General features: G+C 39.1%; 1 protein-coding gene across 3 annotated transcripts in view; it reads right to left on the reverse strand.

Moving 5' to 3' along the window:
* The window catches only part of LOC131693248 (supervillin), a 322482-nt gene that overhangs the window by 34885 nt on the left and 266811 nt on the right, over positions 1–20786 (reverse strand). The window contains exon 1 of one of the 3 annotated variants that reach the window (XM_058980924.1): positions 9622–9767. The exons of the other annotated variants lie outside the window; for them this stretch is intronic. Coding sequence (XP_058836907.1) covers positions 9622–9630 — 9 coding nt within the window. The 5' untranslated portion in view covers positions 9631–9767. Of the gene's footprint in view, positions 1–9621; positions 9768–20786 lie in introns of those variants that run through there. 3 annotated transcript variants of the gene reach the window in all.

Genomic DNA, 20786 nt, shown 5'->3' on the forward strand with positions numbered 1-20786 from the left:
GTTGGCGGTAGACAATGTTGGGTAACTCAATATGACTATTTTTCGGCATAAATAGCGTGGTGACAAATAAACAATCAGCAAAAACTGGATAATTGGCTACACACAGAGGCTTTTATGACATTTTATAGGACAAAATCCTAAATTCTGAGGCAGAGCAATATCAAATGCTCACCAATACGGTACATAACGTAGCAATAGATTAGGATGATTTGGATTAATGACGCGACGGCTTTATAAGGGTTCTTTCATATATCACAAAAATTCCCCAAAATTCCCCCCTATTCTTTATTCCGTCTTCTGGTAAATACTTAACGAATTAGTTTTTAATTTGTTTATCGTAAGTAAAAACACGTGACCTGACGTATTACATTCTATTTTACTCCTCTTTCGCGTATGTCACAAAATGTCAAAATTTTAAATCCCCCTCAACATGTGACATAATTTACGAAATTGTTGCTGTATAGTTTTACATATAGTCAATTACTTTACGGAATATTGAGTAATCAGTACTAAGCGTTGAATACGTAGATATATTTCGACTGGTGATAAAATATCAATCAGTTAATTGGGTAGAAAGTTATTGACGTTCAATGTATACGAAACATTCTTGTTCGGTGAAAATTTAAATATGATGAATCAACTCCCTTGGCTGATGGTTATTAACTTCCGTCACAACAATAACCGTCATGATGCGTCGCTAAATTCTCTAGAAGCAATGCTCCATTTCTATGCGTGATTGGTTAACACTACGCTAAATCTTCCCGTACACAAGCTGGCACATTGGGATTTCCTATAGTTCATACCAAAAATACGACAGGTTTAAAAATGGAAATTAAATAAGGATTTTATACAAAGCTTGTTGGATAAAGCAAAATACTAATCAGCACCATAGCTGACGAACCAAGCTCAATTCGTATGAATTCTTTTATGGCCACATTTTTCTTATCTAGTAGATGCAAAATACGCAAAAATAAAAAAATTAACTACACTGGTTTTCAAAAAGAAATAAAAATATATGTTCTGATTTTGTTAGCTAAAGTACAAGATAGAGATAGCAAAATCAGGCCATCAATGTATTGGTAAAGATTTTCTACACAAAATGAGTTTTCATCCCGGTAAAAAGTTCTTCGGAGTATCATATTGTCTTATTGAGCATCTCTATAATGACTCACACTATACCCTGGCCCGTAGCGTGCGGTTGGCTGGGTTAGCCCCGCCAGAGGCTCCAACCTTAGAAGGGCGCTGAAATCTTGATCTGCTTTATGAACTAAGTGAGGGTAAATCATAAAATATGTCATGATAGGAGAACCATTACCAGGCACATACTAAATTATTTTTCAAAAATCACGTAAATTTTAACTACAAAGATTTCAAATTTAGGGGTCGGGCATAGCGTACTTGGTAAATCGATTGCCTTGAACGCAGCTGATCTGTGTTCGACTCCCAACTCCCAGGGCCAAAAAGAAATTTTTCTAATCAGAAAAAAAGAGGAAAATAACCGTAATGTTAAAACCTCTATAATAAAAAATTTATATTTAAAAACTACAAGGGGGAGCCCTATGGGGTTGCACGAGCTGTAGACGTAGGACTATACTACTTAAGGTTGGACAGAGAATGCGCAAAATTTGCAAACGAAAAAAGCAGTTTTTTCCACACCGTATGTCAGATCTTCATAAAAATCAATCAGCGTATGTAGAATGTTGTTACAGTACTGCTGATTGATTTTTATGAAGATCTGACATACGGTGTGGAAAAAACTGCTTTTTTCGTTTGCGAATTTTACCCTTTCTCTGTCCAACCTTAATGTAAAATATTTATTTTCTTAGTACATTGATAGTAATAATAAATCAAACATATTTCTTACTTATGGTTTAATCACAACCAATCAACATCGAATATTACATATTGAACCAAATCTTCTTGGTTATCAGGTCATTTCATTTGTAGTAGGTGATCGAATCCGATTAAACTTATTTAAGAAGATCTCAGATGTAATCACATTTCATGTATAGACCAAGCATTCTAGTTATATTTTGCCATTATTGTAACTTTCCTAGAGTACGCATACAAATATAGAGAAGGTCTTAATCATATATCGAAACTATAAATATACAAGAATCGAAAACAATTTTGTATATGAACAAGATGCGTTTTTGCAACGGGTTTTCAAGTGGCAGTGTATTCATTCATAAATAGGCTTTGTAGTATGTACCTATTATACTACTATAGGCTGAGCGGAAATGAATCACGTGATGGGGAAATGAATCTATGAATTGATCGAACGTAAATAATAAACTTCCGTTGTGCAATTTATTAGATCTATCTACCTACGCATTCGCCTCAAACATTAGCACAAAGCAAAATGAATCAACGCTGATAATGATGGATAGAGCGAAAGAGACAACTAATTTCCACGATACTATGTTAACCGTGTTTGCAAATGGAGCTCGCATGTACAAACTATTTTGTGTACCAATAATTATACATAAAAGTGTGCTGGAAACGAGCACAACACAAAAGATAGCATACGGACAAGCTCATTCGCATTCACTGGGTAGCGTACCTCCACAGGCAGTGTAACAGACTTCTAAATCACTGGCACTGGCAGGCGAAGCAGATACACTGGCTGTGGAAACACACAGCGCAGTGATCTACTTCGCCTGCTGTTCAACAGGCAAGTGAGCTGCTCTGGCGAAATCCGTCCGTTTAAATAGTCGATGATGACGTCATTCATAGAAGCGTAGCGCGCTAGGTACACAAATCTGTCGTGCTGGACTAGGGAAGCGCTATCTTCTGTGTGTAAATGCGCGATATTTTGAGTTTGTTCATTATTTAAATTTTTAATGCCATGATATCAAAAATCTTTGGGTTTATCTATTGGAACCTATTCTTAGAAGTATTTCGGGGCGATATGCGCAAAAAATTTGAAAATTTATCGTGAGATGGCTGAATTATATGCGTTTAAAATTGGACCACTTTTCGTTACATACCATTTTTGTAGAATTTGCAACGTGCACCTCTATATCGAAAACAAAATATCCTACGTCAAAATTTAAAAATGGGGAAAATTATTGCAAATTTTTTCACTCATTTATTCAGTTTCCTAGAAACACAAGTGGCATAGATACTTGGTAATGAGCGGTAAAACGGTAAAACTCCACCTCTTTAAAGCTGTTGTAAAGATTGTGGAGTAAGCTAGATCATTTGACATCGAGAAGACAACTCCTTGCGTACCGTGAAAATTGAAGTCTCTTCGATGTCGGGAGGTGCTCCACAATATCACAAAGTTGCCGGTATCCAATTGGTCCTGCACTAATTTTTGGTGTTCCCGGAAGCGCTGGAAACTACTTATTTTATTTCAAATTTCTAAGTCTGTTTGCTTTGGTTTTGTGGTATATTTGGTGTTTTCTAAAGAGAAAAATATAAGCGCAGACTTATATTATCCCCATCCTGTGGGATTGCTATTGAAAATTTTTGCTCACCGCAGCAAGGGGTTCGTGTAACAACCAACCCCGTTCTTCAGTGAATCAACGCACGATAAACTCGAATCGGTGTCTACACCGTCAATCTCAACTTAGTGAGCGGGCATGTGAACAGGGTCGTGCTTCATAAAACACTTGTCGCCAATGCTTTAGACGAAATACTACAATTCTAAGCTTATCTGGGTGAACTTGTGAGATATCTGTCACGGCTGAATGGTTCTGCGTAAGTTCTTTCAAAATCTTTAGAATGCTTAGGGGAAACAAGTTTAATCTTGTTCCGGAAGTCGCGCAAATGGCCCACTGAACGAGCAGCCGCTAAGACGATTTCGCTGGATTTTCAGAGCAGCGTGCACTCAGTGCACTAGCGCGACTTCCGGAAGGTTAAATATGGTCCGACCGAGTTCAATGGAGATGATTAAACAGGAAGGCGGATGTTCGGGAAAATTTAAAAAAAAAATGAAAGAGACAGAAATTACGGGACATATAATAAATTGAAAGTCAAAGAACAGCAAAGCAATAATGTGGTCAGCTATCTCCACTTGATGTATGACTGGATGGTATTCTCTTCGAAGTATGTGTAAAAATCTTCTACACAAATTGGTTGGATTGACTTACATATATCATAAACGCATATCTGTTTTACACTTGTGTGCAAAAAGATGGGCGGATAAAATCTAGAACATATCCGGAATGTCGTGACGTCTCTTGAACTGATGATTCAAAAATAATGATATCCAACAATTTACCAACCAGGTCAATTTTCTCCTCAATATATCAATATCTCGTCAAGAATGCCCTTCTGGGACAAGGAAATTTTTTAGTTGAGATTAGACTTGAGTTTGGAAATGCAGAATTTTTTTTTGCGTTCGAAGACGAAACATAAAACGAGGAAACAATTCGAAAAAAGTCTTGGTTTTTTAAAAATCTCTGTTTAAAAATTAAGTTTGTCAAAATTATTAAACAGTCGTCCAAATTAGGTGAAATTACAATTTCGATAGAAGACCAAATTTTTAGGTAAGATTTCGCATTGCAAAACAATTTCAGATGGGTCAAGCGAAAAAAAAATTCAGATGGGTGAAGCGAAAAAAATTATTGTTTGAAGAATAATAGAGGAAATGATAAAATATGATATTATTGATGAAATGCCCTAGAATTCTGATATTCTGACTAAGATGGTAAAGATTCCGTTTGATTCCTGAGATTTTTTACATTCCAAAAATTGCGAAAAGTTAAGATTTGCAGCACACTATTACTATTAAAATAGAGCTTTCCGGCGAAAATTTACCAAAACTCCGTTTTTTCTAAGATCGTCTTCTACCTTAATGGTTTCAATTTTTTTTTCTTTGTTTAATTTCAATCTATATGTATCTGAGAATACGCCACAGAAAGTATTTGGTGAAAATCATATTCCTTCGCATGTTTCTGGGAATCGAAAGGTACCCATCTCCGGTCGCTTCTGAGATACTAAGCGCGGCGCACCACGATGACGCTTGTCTATGGAAAAATCATTGTTTAGAGAATTCACCCGTCGTTCTTGACGGTTTATGAATATGTGAGCGTCTGTGAATAGTTTCTTGTTTCTTTTTGGGGACGAGATTGTCGTACGGAAGAAAGAATGCGTCGGACATGTCGAGAAACGCATGGGAACGAGATTACAAAAACTGAAGAAAGAAAACAAAGGTATAGGTGGGAAAGAAAAGGGAAAGTTTACGGACAAATCAATCGGCCAGCTAACAAAATTTTATGTGCTGGCAATTCGGAGAAACTCAAATTCTGTAAAACATATGCGAAATGCAACGAAAATGCGAGGACAGTTGGTGCAAGTGGCGTCAGAGTGAGCCTTTAGAATTTTAGAAACGTTCGATGCCAAAACACATGCACAAATTCTGGCAGGCAGGTGGTCAATGTTGTGACTTATTTGGCAGTCAGTATCTTGAACCAAGGATTCTCATCGATTTTACAAGCTATGGATGATGGAAATTACCTTGGGGACTGAAGCTGAAAGATGTGCTACTCGACTCGATAGTGAACGTATAATTCGTTCTGAACGCAAAGTGGGTGTCGCGACAAATCAGCCCCGAATTCAACAGAGAGGGAGCAAAATGTGCAAAGCCAAGAACATTTTCGTGATAAGGAAGGTGAGCTCTGCGGACCCGGTATAGTAGACTATCTAGTAAGTTACTACTATCGAGCTATACACCATACTTTATCTTTGAACGCGTTTTCCCGAAAGTAGTGTTTTTTAAGCCGTCAAGTAAGACTTTTCATAGAAGTACTGGCCCGATTTCAATATTTTTTTCTCCAATTGTTCAGAAAACATACCGCTATGTTTGGTAGAGAGGGATTTGCAAAATGTCGATTTGTTCCATTTTTAGTCCCCTAATAGGCCAAAAAATAACGTAAATATTGGAAATTTTCACAAATCGTTGCATAACTTTTACAAATTATAACATAAAAGAAATCCCTCTCTTCTAAACATTAAGTTTCAAGGTCGCGAGAGATTTTTCTTCTAATCTTCAAAAGTAAAATTGAAAAGTCAAAACATGTATCTTCAAAATAAAAAAAAAAGTTTCTTAATCCATTGAGTAGATGGTTTACAATTTATTCACAAAAAGAGCTCAATTTTAGGCCTTGCGAGTAGATTGGCTGGCGTTCGAGTTTGGACGTATTTGGCACGTCTTTGAGGCCTCGCGCTTTTGTTTTTTGATTGATTGACCTTATTGATAAAACATTAATTTTATTGTGGCAATGAATTATTGTAAGGCTTTTCGGTGCAAAAAATAGGCTCAAGACTGTTGTTTTACTTGTTGAGTAAAAAATGAGGTTGTCTAATCCTGACTACACGACTGGCCCAATCTTGACGACATCGTGACATCATTTTAGTCCAAGATTTTAGTTGTTTTCGCGGCTCTTTCAAAAACAAAAATCCAACTTTTTGAAGTTAGGTCTGCCCTTATGCGCAAATTGGTAAATCCATTTTTTTCTTTGGAAAAAAATAAAGACGGTTGACTCTCTATTCTATTCTATTCTAATCCTTACACAGCCAGTATTGAAAAGCATCCTGGAAAACACTGCAGTTACACTTTAGTGTTTTTCTTGTCAATATCAATATTTGTAGCATGTAATATATGTAATATGTCGCAAATATTAAAACGGCCAGGCCTACTGTGCAGAGTTTGTTTAAAAGATGATTCAAAATTATACGGCAATTAAATTATTCATTTAATGAATAATCAAAGTAGCGAATCCTTTTGAATCTCGAAGGAGGAAGAAACGAGGACAACCGTACCGACCGTTTCAGTTTAAAGGGGATATGATAAATCGTTGTTGACTTGGCTAAGAAGATTAATGTCACTCCTTTGGTCCTTTGGGATGGGACAAAATTTGAAGACATACAAAAAATAACATCACTGCAGATTTGTTTTTCGAGGTTAGGTGCTTGATGCCGAGGGTCGGAGCATTTTTTCAGGAGATATTATGACGGACTGACAGCATCTAAATGTCGGTTTACATAGTTGAGATCGACGGTGTTGTTACCGTTTCGATTAGGTGATGCGTGGGGTGAAGCGGTTGGTTGTTTCAAGGACCGCTTTCTCCAGTGAGTGAAGCTTTTGAATGGCAATCGCACAGGACGGGACAAAATTGTATGTCCCTTCAAACTCGTATCCCTTAGCAGAATTGCTATGTTGGATTTGTTCTTCACAAGGTTCGTACCGCACGTCATGTTTTGCACTAAATAAAGGCAAATAGGCCATTGTAGTAATAAAACCGCGAGTGGCAAGTATGCAGAGAATCAAAATTTAATCAAAGCCGTTCTTAGCACTTTTTTACAGAAATACTAAAGAAAGCTACGTCTCACCACGACAAATCGGGAAGAGTATGACTCTGACGATCCCCATCGTGAGAAATCTGTTCCTGCTCCTAAAAACTGTACTCGAACGAGATTTGTTGTAAAGGTAAAAACATTTGTCATGAGCGACCGAATATAACAGCTACAGGAAGCGCTGACACAAAACCGAAGCAAACAGCTCCAGGTCCTGGAAAATTGAGAGCTTCCAGTGTTTCAAGAAACACAAAAAATCTTCTCGCTGATGAACGATCGAACTTTCTTCATGGTCTTTGCTACAATGCTACTTTACTGCCCATGATCAAATATTTGTCCCTTTTTTCTTGCGTAAGTTTGTAACAATTTTCGCTATTTTCAATTGGAAGTCATTGCAGTTCGTTATTTAATCTTCTATCAACTTTAGATTTGATTTCAATGCTATTTATTGTGAATGAATCTAGTCCCATTCAGATAGGGCCGTTGCGTACTCTTTTGACACTGTTTGTGAAATTTCAGTTTAGTGCTCCATTTTCATAGCGCATTTATCCTACTTATTTTAATATTTATTTTTACTTATTTTATACAGCATATTTCAGCGTCCCTCTAAGCTTGGCGCCCTTGGCGGGGGTCAACCTGACCAACCAAACACTACAGGTCTGCATAGCCCCTTGGCCAACCAGCTCAATTAACATTTTGTAGCTGGGTTGCTTCGTACCGTACCGTACTTTGTTCTACCGAAAAAAAAATAAAGACGGTTGACTCTCATACCAAAAGACAGTTCGTTTCCCAACACTCGTCAGTGACCCAGAGTGCTTGACTAACCGAAACATTACTCGCTCCCAGCCAGTTACTTTAGGTGTTCACAAACGTTGTGTGAACTGTTTGAATTTAGTATCTTACTGGCGCCAGTTCGGTGTTATTATGAATACATCGCCCTACTGGCAGCAAATTGGTGTCAATTACTGCCGAGTGGAACACAAAACATTAAAATCCAACTTTTCAAAAAACAAAATGAAAGCTCGAATCTTTTTACCAAAAATCTCCGTACCAAGCAATGTTCTGAAAATTTTTCTGTCATTGACAATAACAATTTCACGCAGCAGGGTAGATGGCAGCATGTGCCCAACTTTGACGGTAGCCCCACCCTGACGACATACCCCTACAACAATAACACAATAGGTGATTAAATCTGCTTCAGTTAGTATTCGGCACATTGGAAATACAACGTAATCATATTCAAAAATCGCGAATTAGTTGAAATTCTTAACATTATTGATGCCCTCAAACTATTGTTCAGTTGGAACCGAATACGTGGTTTAGTAACACCTACGATCAGTTGTGTTGGGAGGCATCGGAATCAAATAAAACTATCCAAGCACGCTCGGATCATGATGTCGCCTTAAGTACGGGATTAGTCATAGTAGAGTGGAAAATCCATCTGCAAGAAATATATCGTTCGTTATCGCAAGCAATGAAGTGTTCGAAATTTTGCAGCAAGATATTACCAAAGTTATTATCAAAGTTTGTTTACTTATGAACGACGAGAGATGCGCTAAACATAGATTTTGGATTCTTGGGTAAAAGCTTTATCTAGCTCGAGAAGATGATCCGAGCAAGTTAATGTACGTTTTGGCTGAAAAATTTGCTAGAAAACTTCTGATCTGGTAAGAAATTTGGAGCTGCGGACAACTAGATATTTATTACAAATAAGTCAGATGATACGAAGATGTCAAGGAAGAGTGCTTGAAAAAATGTATTCTTTACTTGGTTAAGTCACGTAATCAGTGATATTTTGGCCAAATTTAGTAAGTTATTATAGCGGAGAAACATTTTAGTGGTATCGGGGCAAATTTTGCAGAAAAAGGTAATAGCGACACATATTGGACAATTGTCAAGAGAAATCTGAAGAAGAATGGTAAGATAATAGGAGATGCTGCAGAGTTAAAAAGAGGCTGGAATAAACTGACAGCGGAGGTGTCAGTTGTGTGACCAATAACAAGGACAACTCCCTAGAGTAAGTGTTTCTAGTCGACAAATGATTGTGATGCGTCGAAAAGCCCAAAACTACTTGGTATACAACCGACCGAAACCCGAAGTTTTCCACACTATATAGAGGAAATAGCTGTAATTTTCTGCACAACGCTACCAAAAGGTAGTCCTAAGCTTAATGACTTCGCAAGAGTTGTTTGAACTGATTTATTCTACCAATCTTTTCGTCGTCGATAACCGAGCCAACCCGACGCCATTCGAACTAATAATAATTACAATAAAAACCGGCAAAGTTTATTAAGTGAAGCGCATCAAATTACTCACCGTCGTCATTATTATGGTTTCCCTAGAAATGGCCAGCTCCGTAGTAGTGCTGGTTTATTGCCATCATTGGCTTTGTTCTGCTGGTAATCAGAAATTAGCAGCATCGAGGTCGTTTCTTCTGTTTTGCTTCCCGAAGCAATAATAGATTAAACAGTCGTTTTTATTAGCGCATGCGCTAGCACAAATATAAATTACAGCCACGTTAAAGTTATTTCACTTTTTACCACCAATTATTTTTTTCACGTATAAATAAAACACAGCGCCGTTTGTTTTTTTTTGGTGCTTGAAATTGAAACTTAATCGACTTAATCGATAAAACTGTGAATAATATAAAGGTTAGGAAAGTTTTTTCTCGCTACGCGATTTATTCTCACGGAAATCACATCCCGTTCTGATCACGATAATCCTCCAGGAATACAACGTCGTCGTCCACCAGGTCCGAGATCGAGTACTGCGAGTAGCAGCGGGACAGATTTTCATCCATCAAAATTTGATCGATGTTCTCAACGGGCTTTTGCATGCCCATTGCAGCATTTCCTCGCCTTAGAGTGACTCCATGGAGCTGATATTCTGGATCATCATCGCGCAGCAACTCGGACAGGGACAATGTCGAGAGGGTTTTGACACCGTTGGCGACGCGATTAAAATTGGGACTAGTAGGAACTTCCTGGGGTAGAGGACTATCCTCGTCCAAGTACTCGGAGATGGAATATTGCGAGAGGCGTTTTGAGAAGCGTTCTGCTTCCATAATGTCCTCGATACTTGAGGCAAGCTCCGAGTAGTCCCGGTTGCTAGCCTCAGACAGGCTTTGTTGGGAACGAATTTTGCGGCGTAAACGAACCACCGGTGGCTCAGATGCGGCTTTTGGAACTATAAAGGACTTACAGCGAAGATTTTCCATACTAATGGTTGCCAGCGGGGATGGCCGTTTGTTGTGATTGATCATATCGACGAATTTGTTAATGTGCCACTTACTGCTTTCGTGTGACTCAAATAGGTTCTTCATACGGGCGACCACGTTGCGACGGTGCACATCTTTCAGTATAGCTGAGTCTTCATGCTCGACCCGGTTTTCGACTTTATCATCATCGGTGCTGTTTTTGTGGCTATCGCCGGACTGAATTTGATAAATGATTTCATTCACAATGTTACTCTTATCTTTCCTATCTAATCGGCGCGAATACTCGAACGAGGGCTGACTGCCCTTTTCTTTGTATTTGGCCGGCTGTTTTGCTTCGGGCGTTGGCTGCAGTGCAGCACCAACGAGATCTAAAGGTCGCGATCCTTTGTTTAGCGTCTTCAGTAGATCGGCTTTAATATCCTCGATCAGTCGCTCTCGCTCTCGTTCAAACGTTTCTTGCATCCGATGCATAAACCGCCTCGCATTGTCCTTAACGTTCCGGTACAATCGCCACAAGCTGTGCAGTGCAATGATCAAAACAAGCGGCATCAATAGCCACTGCTGGGCAACATCCAATATTTCCAACAGGTCCATACTGTGGTTGTTCATTGAATCACGCTAGTATGAATCACGATAGAAATATTTCTATCCGGTAGCCTGATTGCGCCTTTTGGTCGAATTTTAATTGCTTCTAGCTCATATCATTGCATGGATGAAGGCTTTTTTCACAAAGCACCACACTCGAGATGGATACACTTCACTTCCTTCTTTCGCGTTTTATTTGGTGGCTTAAACGGCACGACGAGACGCGACTGCGCATCAACACGGCACCAAGAACAGGATTCAACTGAACCAGTTTTCTTTGGGCGAGGAGGCTTCTTCTCCAACAAAGACACCCGCGGGGCTATCGGGATCCTCTAGCTGGGGAAACTCCCTCCTTTGTACTGGTGCAGTGCGAGACTCGGAATACTCCAGTCAACTGACTGCTGGCTGCTGGCTGAGATTCACCACATCACGCCAGTTAAGCCGCGCGCCGTGCCATCGCGTATTCGTATATGAGGAAGAAACACAACTGCTGAGAGTCTCCCGGCGACCGAACCAAAGAGAGAAGAAAAATATTAGCCTGTTGATTCGATTCATCATTCGTCAGTAAAAAGAAACTGATTGTAGTATGTAGTCATTATCGTTGACGCTAGCAGCAGTTGAATGTGCAGTCAAGTGTACCGACAGACAGTAATATCCCATATTTCACCATCCACTAACGGACACTTACACGCTTTGCTGACTGACTGGTACAACTACAGAGGAAGGCATATCTCGCTGGCAGAGAGCGAGTGAGAGGGAGGGAGAGAGAAAAAGTGTTTATCGATATCAGTAGAGTCTGAAATGGTTTAAGTCGGTCGCAAACGATAAGCGAAAGATAAAGTAGGCAGGCACAGGTATCCGAAACGGAGAAACAGAAAATAACGTTTAAACCCATCCGTCTCTATTATCATCGTCGGAGGCGCACGTCAATAATTAGGTATTATGAGATGGGCTTCAGGAAAAAGGTAGCCCAAAAGCAATGAACGCATGTCTTTTGAGGGTAAATAGAGATTGTTTGACAACTGCTCTATTTGCTACAGGGTGATTCAGAAATGTTGAACCGTTTGAGGTAAGTATATTATACATTAAGATTCCGTTTTTGGCACGTTCCGTTTTTGGCATGCTCCATTTTTGGCAACAAAAATGTTCCGTTTTTGGCAACAAATGGGTTCCGTTTTTGGCAACATTGTTGTTGTACATAGTAAATCCTTTACAAAATGCTCATACAAATTTAGTTTTAATAATTGATATCACTTTTGACTTTTTTCCAGACATGGGAGTCATATTTACTACATTTTATGGGGGCAGGCATAGCAAATGAAATTATATTTGCTGATTTTCTTCTATCATTTCATTTCATATCGCATATTCTTATATAATTACTGTTGTTGTAACATTTATGATGTAACAAATTGAAAATAAAAGCTTTTAAAGCAAGGTTCCACTTTTGGCACGGTTCCTGTTTTGGCAACTGAAAAATATATATTGTTGCCAAAAACGGAATCCTACTGTAATACACTAAATGTGTCTTGAGTGGTTTATGTAAGGTACCCAAGGTTCACAGGCTCGAAATATTTTGCAGGGAAATCCGCGAATGCACATAGTTTCTTTTATACTGTTAAACATAAGGTTTGATATGCGCGAATTTGTGTCAATCATAACCATTTGTACGTTGATTTTTACCTTTTCAGAATTTCGAGCACTCATCCAACAGTAGAAGCCTATCATTTGTCAAATATTCTTCCAGTGGCAATTAGCCAAATTTGTGCATAAAGGCGCAAATACACAGTAGGGCATTACAAAAAAATATTTTTTTTAATTCTCAAAGGCCCCCCTCTCATATTGTGACAAATGTCAAAGTAAGCTCAAATGCCAAATTTCACATCATTTGGACAATTCTGGACTCCCGCCCACGTTGCTTGAAATTTTTTAATTTAGTGCTATGGGAAAATATGGAGGAAAAATATATTAAATGCTATAACTTTTGAAGCAGCAATCAAAAAATTACAATTTATGGAGGTATAAAATTTAAAGAAAATAACCTTACTATTTGAATGGAGATATTTCTGTTTCTAGAAAAATACGGGAAAGTGGGGTACTGGGTCATTTTGGCCCCAAACTCCCCTCCTTTAAATAATTTTTCTACTCCGTGATGCAAATTATACATATTATGCAGTTCTTCTAATGTGAAAAAATTACACAAATTGAACGGAACCTTTTTGACCTTTGTCCGAATACGAGAGGTTGGGGTTATAGGGCCTTTAGTCATTATTATTAAATTTTATCATTTTCTCGTGCATATATCTCTATTATTCTTCAATCAATTTTCATAAAACGTAACTTGTTGAGGGTGGAAAATTCTTAGGAATGCTACAAAAATAGATTGGTTAGCGGTAAAATTCAGAAACATCAAATGTTTTGACATTATCTCTACAAATCACATTTTTTTAATTAAATGTCCTAATACCTCAACTTTCCCTATTTTGTCAGGATAAAAACTTTTCTCATGTGAACCCCAAATGTATTTTACGCTAAAAGTAGTAAATTTAATAAGAATTTTGTTGATAAATGGAGTTAATATGTGCGATTTTATGATAAAAATGTGAAATCGAAACTATATGTCAGATAATTTTATGTTTCTGTATTTACCACCAACGAATCTATTTTTATTTTGTTCCTAAGAATTTTCCACGTTCAACAAGGTACAATTTATTAAAATTGATTGAAGAATAATAGAGATATATGCACGCGAAAATGATAAAATTTAAAATGAATGACAAAAGGCCCTATAACCACAACTTCTCGTATACGGACAAAGATGAAAAAGGTTCCGTTCGATTTCTGAGATTTTTTCACATTGGAAAGCTGCATAATATGTATGATTTGCATTATGGAGCAGAAACATTATTAAGGTTATTTTCTTTAAAAAGAGATATAAATTGTAATTTTCTGATTGCTACTTCAAAAGTTATAGCATTTAATATAGTTTTCCTCCATATTTTCCCATTGCACAAATTTTAAAAAAATTAAAGCGAAGTGGGCGGGAGTCTAGAATTGTCCAAATGATGTGGAATTTAGCATCTGAGCTTACTTTGACATTTGTCACAATATGAGAGGGTGCCTTTGAGAACTCAAAAAAAATTTTTTTGCAATGCTTGAGTAAGTCGGACTTTTGTGTTTCGACTTCGTCTCATCAGTAGCTGACAGTCCATCTTGGCCATCAGTTATACGCTAAATCTAAAAAGGTCACGCATATTTTATGAATGGGGAAAATGGGACGTACATTCCGGAGATATAGAAATTCTGGTTAATATCATAGCAAAATCGAAACTTTTTGGTGAGCAAGCCAGTGCACAGTAACACCCACCAATAATATTTTTTTGAAACCAAAGTGTATTTCGTTGCTTTATACGTGATTCTGCCAATAATGAACAGATTTTTAGTATTTATAGGCTCGCGTTTGGTTCATAACAATATAATTATAAATTTATATATATTTAAAAATGGATTGCTCGTTAGAAAAAATTCCAGACTAATTATTACTACTCGGACTTACTATTATTTTTTTTAAATGGTCACTCAGTGGGATAGAAAATTTATACAAATGAAAAGTAAGTTAAGTGTCTGATTATGGTGTATGTACATTAGAGTGGGACACGGTTATATGAAAAAAATAAAATTTCCTTCGAGTAACTTTCTGGGTCCCATTTGGGTACCAGAACGACTCTGCAAATTGAGGGCTCGATCGGTGAAACTATATTTTTGCGCCCACGGTTTAAAGTTTAAAGGTTCGTAATCGACTTTTGCTAAATAATTCTTTCGAAAGTCGCCCGTTACCTCCTAAAAATAAATAAATGTCTTTGTTTAAATTTGTCAAGGAAACAAAATCTCGGAGACCGCAAAACGATCTGATGCTTGTGGGAAAAGTTATTAAGCAAAAATCGATTAATGCCCTGAAGATTGATGAAAATTTCTATTTTTATAGCATCACTGCTGCTGACAGTAGAATTATATACAAAAATTTTAACTTACTCTTATTATGTACAAAAGAAGCCTCAATTTATCCTTCAAAACTCTTGTGAAGTGGCCAAACAGTTCCGATAATTGATTTAGGCACATTTAGAAAAGATCAAAACAAAATTGCATATACAGTGGATACCTGATTTTATCAGCACCCGATTTTATCTACCCCCGATTTTATCCGCTTTTTGACCCGATTTTATCAGCTTCATATGAAAATTGATAGTTGGTAGTTTGATGGGCTCTAGCAGACGAACCAATTCTTATCTTAGAGATCCGAAAAATGCAAAAATAAAAATATCGATTTTTTAAAATTTGCGCTGTCAGACCCCCTTAAGGGGAACTTAAATAATCAGAAAAGATTGCGAGGCTATATCTAAGAACCAAAGAAGAAAAAAAAAGTCACCAAGGGACTGATAAAAACGGGTCTTCACTGTAGTTAAAGCAGCAGTGGTGCTAGAAAAAAATAAATATTTTATCAGTGGTCAGAGCATCAATCGGTTTGTGCTTAATAACTTATTTCTGAAGCCTCAGATAGTTTCGTGGTCTTCGAGACTTTCTTTGTTAAATTTACTGTAAAAACCACATAACGATTTATTTTTAGGAAGCAATGGACTCCTGGAGGAATTATTTTTTTGAAAGTTCACTTTCCCATACAAAATCCCATGTAAACTTTGAACAGTGGGCGCAAAAATATAGTTTCAGGGATCGAGCTCAGAATTTGCACAGTTGTTTTGGGACCCAAATAGTACCTAAAAATGGCTCGGAATCTATTTTTTGTCCCACCATAATGTACATTTGAGTGTTAAAATGAATGGCGTAATTATATTTTGTATTAACAATAGAACGTTGCATTGGGGAACAAAATATCCCACGCCATCTTTGGAGCCGTATGAAGACGAGAAATTTACCGACCTGGGACCCTAACCATAATTCAATTTAGAGTAGGAAAAGGATGTAAAGCCAGTTTGCATTCGGCCTTCTTGAAAGCAGGAGTCAAAGTTGGTGTGGGGTACATTTGTACCCCAGTGTACCGTTGCCGTTAGTGTTTCGTGTTGTTAGTGGAAATGTGACTCGTGACAATACCAGTTTAAATACCAGGTTACTACGTAACTAACTATTATTATTATGTAATCGGTTTCAATCATCTATCCAATAAATTTAATCAAATTTTGAAGTAGAAAAACAATCGTTCTCATTTACGTTGATTTATATTTTCTTTATTTTCTATATAATAAATAGCTTTTCAAAATAATGGCTTGCAAGTATAATTTGCGCATAGTAACTGCTGTAACAGTTGCGTTGTGTTTTTCCAATGTATTACTGGTCAGAAATATTTTTTTCATTTCAATTTCCACTCCATTTCATGGTGTTTTCCAAAACCCGATTTTTCAACTCACATTTTTTCAAATAATTGCGCTATTTTAAAATCTAGATATTCCATTTTATGCCGTTTCTAGACCACTGTTTCAACTTTTAGTATCATTTGATTTTTTCAAATCGGTTCAAAATTTGCAAAGTTATAATCAATTAGTGGAAAAAGTCAAAACCGCGTTTTTTTCACTTTTTACATTTCTTGTAAAAGAAATGTATAAAATTCGCTCAAACTTTCAAGATTTTTTCGAGGCCCAGAGGGCCGAGTCTTATATACCAATCGACTCAGTTCGATGATTTGGGACAAGGCCTGTTGCGTGTGTTTTTTTTTATAGTAAGGTTAAAAAAGCTTCAAAAGCCTGGCCTGTAGTATATTGGCACTATGTGGGACTCACGACTCACGTTCGTGCCTAACCACTAAAAACATTCCTTACTTTTTACGCTCTTCTTCCCCACGGAACTACGTCATCGTATTACTTCGTAGTGGGGTTCGTTGTGCTTTCGTCGTACCTCTTTCTTCTGCTCTATCATGGAGTGGCTCAACCTATGAGCTTTGATTTAACTCTCGACTCTTCTTTTGCTTCTTGTCTCCATCTATTACATCGCCGATTAAGGTGCTGTTTCATTGATCCATTTAGCTCATGTTTCCGTGAGTTATGCAGCTCCCGGCCTTATCACGTTCTACTTGGATAGTCCCCAACGATGAACTCACTCTCCTCCGACCGATAGCTCTCCGACGGAGGAATTTCCCCCGACACCGATACCCGATTCCTTGAGCCATTTAGCTCCCAGCTATATAGAGATCAACTCGGATATTATCCTACTCCGACTGAGAGTTCCTCGGCAACGGAATTTCTCTCTGTACCGGTTTTTGTTTCACGATTCTGTCGAGCAGTCCACTGCAGCGAATCTACCCTACCGTGAATTCCCCGGCGGTAGATTGCTCCCGACACTAGTGTACCTTTCTGTGAGCCATTTAGCTCCCCGCTTCGTCTACCCGTTCTGGTCTCCGGCGGTGGACCTAGCCTACTCAACGGGCCAGCCAGTAGGTGCTAAGGTCCATCCAGCGATTCCGGGTGAAGCGTAGCTTCCGGTTCACTGGCGCCCCAACGACCCACTGCTAGCTATTCGACACGGTCTACTCGGTCTAATCCCCGACGGTGGATCTAGCCTACTCACTTGCTACCCGGTAGGGTGTCGAGGTCGGTCCGGCGATTCCGGTGAAGCCTGACGTCCGGTTCACTGGCTCCCTGACGACCCAAACCCGGTGCTATATCGCATACTACTCAACTGGTCCCCGGCGACGGACCTAGTCTACACCGTCGGAGAGTTCCTCGGCGGCGGAATTTCTCCCGAAACCCGATTTGTGGTTTCTCGGCGGCGTTCTAACCAATAGCGCTACTTTGTTGGTCCCTTCGCCACTTCCTCTGCAGCTCGGAGAGTATACTCGTAACCACTCTGTTGACAGCATCCCAGATACGCTCGTCGCGGCACATCTCTTCGACGATATTGCTCACCGTCACACCAGGCATACCCCTTCGGACTTCCTCGAATCTAGGGCATTCGAAGACCACATGTTCCGGTGTCTCTTGCACGTTTACATACTCCGGGCAAAGGGGTGACGAAGCGTGTCCAAACCGATGCAGGTACTTCCGGAAGCATCCGTGCCCTGACAAAAACTGCGTCAAATGGAACTTCACCTCTCCATGTTTCCTATGTACCCAAGCTGACACATTTGGGATGAGCCAATGGGTCCACCTTCTTTTCTCCGCATTGTCCCACTCTTGCTGCCACTTAGCCAACGAGTCCGCTCGGACCAGTCTCCTTGCATTACGTTCATTTCTCCGCTGGTAGCATTCCACGTCCTCAGCCAGAGTGATGCAAATAGAAAACATTCCGGCAATCACACTCCGACACACGGCCTCCGACGATATCGTTCTGTACGCACTCGCGACACGAACAGCCATTAAGCGAAACGTGCTTGTCAACTTCGTTCGGTTCCGCTTTGAGTTCAGCGCAGCAGCCCAGGCCGGTACTCCATACCTCAGTATTGAGAATGAGACACTCGCCAGGAGACGTCTCGTGCTGCTTCTTGCTCCTCCGTGATTCGGCATGATCCTTGCCAATGCGTTAGTTGTTCTCGCAGCCTTCTCACATACATAGTCGACATGGATGTTGTAATGTAATGCATCGATGGGATGGATTGCCCCCCGACGCTGATCTCGACACGCTGGATTTTTTTACAGTTGCTGACCAGCACTACCTCAGTCTTATGGCGAGCCAGCTGCAACTTGACGTCAGCCATCCAGGTTTCCCCGATGTCTATTGTCTCTGCCGTCAACATCTCCACCTCCTCAAGGGTCTCGCCGGTTATCGTCAGGACAACATCATGTGCAAAGCCGACGATCTCAACTCCTCTGGGCAGTTCCAGTATTAACACTCCGTTGTACATTATATTCCAGAGCGTTGTGCTGAGTATGGAGCCCTGAGGTACTCCCTCCGTGACCCTAAGTGAGCTCTTCCCGATGTTCGTTTCGTAGACCAGTACTCGGTTCTGGAAGTAACTTTTCAGACCCTTGCACAGATAGTCCGGAACCCGCATTCTGTGCAGCGCAGCGGCGATCGCCTTCCGATAGCACTTTTGAACTCGTTCTTCACGTCGATCGTAACCACGACGCAGTAGCTCTGAAATGTGATTTGATTTGATTCAGGTTTCCGGTTCCGGAGTTACGGGTTGAAGAGTGTGGTTACGCATGATATTCCCATGTAAATCGGTACCAGCATGTTATTTAAAAGACGCAAAACTTCATAAAATGTGTTCTAAATTGCTTGGATTTATAGTTTCAGTTCACTGATGTCCATTCAAACCCACATTCACCATTTTGCACACCTTTGGCGGAACCGGAAGATTCCGGAAAGTGGGCTGAATTGAATTCACTGATATCCATTCAAACCAACATCAACCACTTTGCACACCTTTTCCGGAAAGTGGGCTGAATTGAATTCATATAAAATAAAATTTACAGCATCCCTATAAACTGCTATTAAATCCATTAGAATCTGAGTTTTGATTCCTGTGTTACGGGTTCCCATATAAACCGGTATAAACATTATATCTAAATAATGCAAAAATAATTGAAATGAGTTCAAAATTGCTTGGAATTGTTGGTCCAGATCACTAATTGCAAATCAAAGTCTCTTTGACCATATTGAGAACTGTTGAGGATTCCGGAAGATCCGAGGAAATGGCCAAGTTCCGAGATTAGATTCACCCCTGTTTCACATATATTGCTGACAAGATTCTGAAATGCCCAAATAAATTAGCAAGAATTGAACTAGTGCTAACTAAGCTAATTAAGTATAATATTTTTGTTGTAGTATTTTAGCGTCGACACATAGCTTATCAAGTTCGTCGCTGGCTGGTAAGTCATTGTTTATAGGGGCAAGGTGTACTAAGCATGCATTCAACTTTTCCACAATTTTATTGAACATAACCTGCCATAGAATCATAGTTTGAAGAAATGAGAAAGGCACGATTGCACCACTAGCTGGATTAAAACAGGTTTGGCCTTTCTCATATAAAGAAAGGCTATGCAATCACTGTAAAAATCGACTTTTTAACCGAGGGCCGAGTGTCATACACCATTCGATTCAGTTCGTCGAGATCGGCAAATGTCTGTGTGTGTGTATGTATGTGTGTGTATGTGTGTGTCATTTAAACTCAATTTTCTCAGAGATGGCTGAACCGATTTTCGCAAAATTTTCGTTTCATCTGAAAGGTATAACGCTCCCATAAGCTGCTATTGAATTTTTAGTTGATTCGACTTCCGGTTCCGGAGTTACGGGTTGAAGAGTGCGGTCACACAGTAAATTCCCATATAAACTGGTACCACCATGATGTTCAAATGATGTAAAACATATTAAAATTGATGTAACATTACTCTAGTTTTCGGGTCTAGATCACTAATGATCAATCAAAGCAGCTTTGACCACATTGGCCACCTATGACGGTTCATGACGCCCCCGGGGAACCCGCCAAGTTCCTAAACTAATATCACACCCATTCCCCAACGAATTCTCTACTGATTTTTACAAACTTGATTTCAAATGAAAGATACAGTAATACCATTGACTGATGCTAAATTTCATTCGGTTTTGACTCTTGCTTCCGGAGTTACAGGGGTGTTAGTAAGCATACACTGGAATTTCCCATATAAATCGGTACAATCGTAATACCTCAGAGGCTAAAAACTATTGAAATGGTCACCAAATTACTTATAATCCG

Source organism: Topomyia yanbarensis, chromosome 3, assembly GCF_030247195.1.
Source record: "Topomyia yanbarensis strain Yona2022 chromosome 3, ASM3024719v1, whole genome shotgun sequence".
Classification (NCBI taxonomy): domain Eukaryota; kingdom Metazoa; phylum Arthropoda; class Insecta; order Diptera; family Culicidae; genus Topomyia; species Topomyia yanbarensis.